Raw genomic sequence first — 4,219 nt, 5'->3', positions numbered from 1 at the left:
TTTAGCAGACGCTCTTAGGCCAGAGCCAAACAACCGGAAAAACAAATAGGGTTAAAGTGCCTGTCAAAGGGCATATCGACAGATTTTTTCACCTGGTCTGCTCAGGATTCGAACGCAGCGATCTTTTGGTTTAACTGGAAAAGTTTAGAATAATTAACGTGGCGTTAACTTTAGATTTGTTAAACTGTCATGGTCAAAACATATAGTACTCAATGGTTTGTAAAGATGGGGGGGGGGGGGTCTGTCCGTAATGATGCTCCACGTTTCCAAAGCAATGTTCTGCAGGCTCTCGTTTCATCTTGATGTATTGTCGGTTCGCAGTGCTGCAGGGAAAACCTAGTTCAGTCTTGCACTGGCCAGAACCGAGCGGTACGTCTTGCTCTTCATTGTAATCAGAGGGCTGATATAAATACTCATGCAATGCCAGTCTCTCTCTTTGGATCAGAAGTTGAGGAGAGACTGACTGCAATCACTTCTTATTTTAAATAAAACTGTTGAAATACCCAAATTGTTTGCATAGCTGCACCAGCTTTGACACACACACACCTTAAACCGCCACTAGACAATGCCACCCAGGGGTCTTTTTCACAGGCCCAAATTCAAGAAAGTGTACAGTATTATATATTAATTATTGCATGGGACTTCCTCTCCTATTGCGCAAATCAACAGCCAACTTTGTTTATGAAAAAGAAAAGCAACACCTTCCCCTATTTGACCAGATAGTCTTTGTGTATGTATTGATATGTAGGCTATTGTGCCTTTTAAAATATATCTATATATGTAGTTCTGTTCTTGTCTGTTAATGTTCTGTTCATGTTCTGTGTTATGTCATGTTTCATGTTTCTGGTGTGGACCCCCAGGGAAGAGTAAGCTGCTGCTTTTGTAACAGCTAACAGGATCTACATAACATACACCAATACTGGCCCAGCGCTGTGTGTGTGCTGGAATAAAGTGCCTATTCAGAGAGGCGGGGCTTGGCGTCTGGGGGCGGACGGGCGTGGCGTTGGGGGCGTTGGCGTCTGGGGCGTACAGGCGGGGCGTGGCGTCTGGGACGGACGCCTCGAGTTCACTTTCTCCTTTCCCTAATTCATCACTGGTCCATCTCCCAAGCTGAATGTGTTTCCATGCACAGGCCATTCTGTCTGCATTTGGAAAAAGTTAACCTAAATAAATATTGTATTTTTGGGTTTGGAGGGCAGTATGCCTTAGCTCAATAATGATTAAGCGTTAAACCCTGAGTTCGGTCTGTTCGCTGGTGTGTGGTACAAGGCAGGTTTTGATGTTGAAGTGTCCCTCCACCCTAAGTGTCCTCCACGGTAGTGTCCTCCACCCCAGTGTCCCTCCACGGTAGTGTCCCTTGTGTGTGGTCTATTTATATGGCTCTATGGTGGACTGTGTTAATATCCATGTTAGTTGTTGTTACGGGCATCCAACATTTCACACTAACGATACCATACCAGGCCAAGTATCACCATGCCGAGTAGTCAATACTGTATTGTTAGTGAAGTGTTGGTAATGGTAACAACATAATAGGATATGGGACAGGGGATTTACTGCTGTCAACACGTGAGTCACTCCTGGTCAGCCATGTTTTAACTGCTGTCAACACACTGAGTACTCCTGTCAGCATGTTACTTGTGTCACACATGAGTACTCCCTGTCGGCATGTTTACTGCTGTCATACACACTGAGGTACTCCTGTCGCCATGTTACTACGGTCCAACACACCTGAGTACTCCTGTCAGCCATGTTAATGCTGTTCCAACACGCGTGAGTACTCCTGCTCGGCCATGGTTACTGCTGTCAACACACTGAGTACTCCTGTCCGCCATGTTACTGCTGTCCCACATCACTGAGTACTCCTGTCGGCCATTACTGCTGTCAACACACTGATACTCCTGCCGGCCATGTTACAGCTGTCAACACCCACTGAGTGCTCCTGTCGGCCATGTTACTGCTTCAACAGCACTGAGTACTGCAGTCAACACACTGAGTACTCCTGTCAGCCATGTTACTGCGGTCAACACACTGAGTCCTCCTGGTTCAGCCATGTTAACTGCTGTCAAACACACTGAGTACTCCTGTCAGCCATGTTACTGCTGTCAACACCTGAGTACTCCTGTCACGCCATGTTACTGGCTGTCAACACACTGGAGTACTCCTGTCAGCGCATGTTACTGCTGTCAACACATGTTCGTACTCCTGCCGCCCTGGTTACTGCTGTCAACACACTGAGTATCTCCTGTCAGCCCTGTTTACTCTGTCAACACACGAGTACTCCTGTCAGCCATGTTACTCGCTGTCAACAGCACCTGAGTACTCCTGTCCGCCATGTTACTGCTGTCAACACACTGAGTACTCTGTCGCGCCATGTTACCTTTGCTGTCAACAACACTGAGTACTTCCTGTCGCCATGTTATGCTGTCAACAACAACTGAAGTTACTCCTGGTCGGCCATGTTACTGCTGTCAACACACTGATACTCCCTGTCAGCCATGTTACTGCGGTCAACACACTGAGTACTCCTGGTCAGCGCATGTTACTGCGGGTCAACACACTTGGAGTACTCCTGTCAGCATGTTACTGCGGTCCGAAACACACTGAGTACTCCTGTCAGCCATGTACTGCTGTCACACACTGAGTACTCCTGTAGCCATGTTACTGCTGTCAACCCCAACTGAGTACTCTGTCAGCCATGTTACTTGGCGGTCAACACACTGAGTACTCTCCTGTCAGCCATGTTTACTCTTGCGGTCAACACTGCGTACTCCTGTCAGACCAGCTCAATAAGTGCATCCCATGCACCCGTTTCCTATAATAGTGCACTACATTTTCAACCGAGAGCCCTGCCTGATTGGAGCCCCCCCTGGTTGGAGCTGTGTTGGGAGCCCCCCCTGTTGGGAGCCCTGTTGGGAGCCCTGTTGGGAGCCGGTGGTTGGGAAGCCCTGTTGGGAGCCCTGTTGGGAGCTTGTGTTGGAGCGCCCTCCTGTTGGGAGCCCTGTTGGGAGCTGTGTTGGGAGCCCCCCCTGTTGGGAGCTGTGTTGGGAAGCCCCTGTTTGGGGAGCCCTGTTGGGAGCTGTGTTGGGAGCTGTGTTTGGGGAGCCCCCCCTGTTGGGAAGCCCTGTTTGGGAGCTGTGTTGGGAGCCCCCCCCTGTTGGTGAGTGTTGGTAGCTGTGTTGGGGAAGCCCTGTTGGGAGGCTGTGTTGGAGCCCCCCCCTGGTTGGGAGCCTGTTGGGAGCCTGTGTTGGGAGCCCCCCTGTTGGGAGCTGTTGTTGGGAGCTGTGTTGGAGCCCCCCCCTGTTGGGAGGCCTGTTGGGCGCTGTGTTGGGAGCGTGTTTGGGAGCCCCCCCTGTGGGAGCTGTGTTGGGAGCCCCCCCCCCTGTTGGGAGCCCTGTTGGGAGCTGTGGTTGGGAGCCCTGTTGGGAGCCTGTGTTGGGAGTGTGTTGGGAGCCCCCCCTGTTTGGGAGCTGTGTTGGGACCTCCCCCTGTTGGGAGCCTGGTCAACCAGTAGTACACATTGAATGTAACTTCACTCAGTGTTTAAAGAATGTCTGATTTTTGCTGTGATTTGATTGTGACATTTGGCTGTGACATGTTAGCAGGTTGTCAGCTGCTGGGTAACATGACTGAAACGTTGTTTATCAAATCTATAAGTACCGTCCCGGGATTAGATTAAAACGATCCGCGACTGGTTTGTGGAAATTATATGTAAAGAGAGGGGGCGGGGGGAGCTATCTCTTGGTATTATGAGTCATATATTTTTTTAATGTTCCATTTTAGGCTAGAGACGAAGCTGTTTTCTCTGCTGTAAAGATGCTGTTGTTAAACTCTCCTCAATTTCCCCTCTGGCATCAGACGGCTGGCGTGGCACAGCGAACTTGCGGTCTGCTCGACTTGGCCTGTGTCATGGTTTAACAGGAGATGAATGACTTGGGGCGTTGCTCCTCTGTACGGGAATCTGTACCCCACTCTAACAGAAGACTCATAGTGGTCTGTACCCCCCCCCCCCCCATCACAGGATACCTGATAGTTTAGAAACATGACGGGGGATAATAGATTGTGGCATGAGGAAGAGGACTGAGAGGAGCAGGTGGGTGAGGAGGGTCACATGACAATCGATGTGGGATCATTAGTGGACCGACTTCATACAGGTGGGTGAAAGGAGGGTCACCAATGACATCGATGTGGATATTATTGGACCGATACTAGTGACGTTGCT

At 49.9% G+C, this 4,219-nt stretch overlaps 1 protein-coding gene across 1 annotated transcript; it reads right to left on the bottom strand.

Moving 5' to 3' along the window:
- Window positions 1-2,833: 2,833 nt before the first annotated feature.
- On the bottom strand, window positions 2,834-3,908 carry LOC112078242 (proline-rich proteoglycan 2-like). The gene is made up of 2 exons (XM_024144537.1): window positions 3,879-3,908; window positions 2,834-3,496 (listed from the first exon to the last, which is right to left on the bottom strand). Exons 1-2 carry the CDS (start codon window positions 3,906-3,908, stop codon window positions 2,834-2,836), a joined length of 693 nt encoding a protein of 230 aa, XP_024000305.1.
- Between the last annotated feature and the right edge of the window lie 311 nt (window positions 3,909-4,219).

This window comes from Salvelinus sp. IW2-2015, unplaced genomic scaffold (assembly GCF_002910315.2).
Source record: "Salvelinus sp. IW2-2015 unplaced genomic scaffold, ASM291031v2 Un_scaffold5441, whole genome shotgun sequence".
In the NCBI taxonomy this organism is placed as follows: Eukaryota; Metazoa; Chordata; class Actinopteri; order Salmoniformes; family Salmonidae; genus Salvelinus; species Salvelinus sp. IW2-2015.
This window is presented reverse-complemented; position numbering and strand designations above follow the sequence as displayed.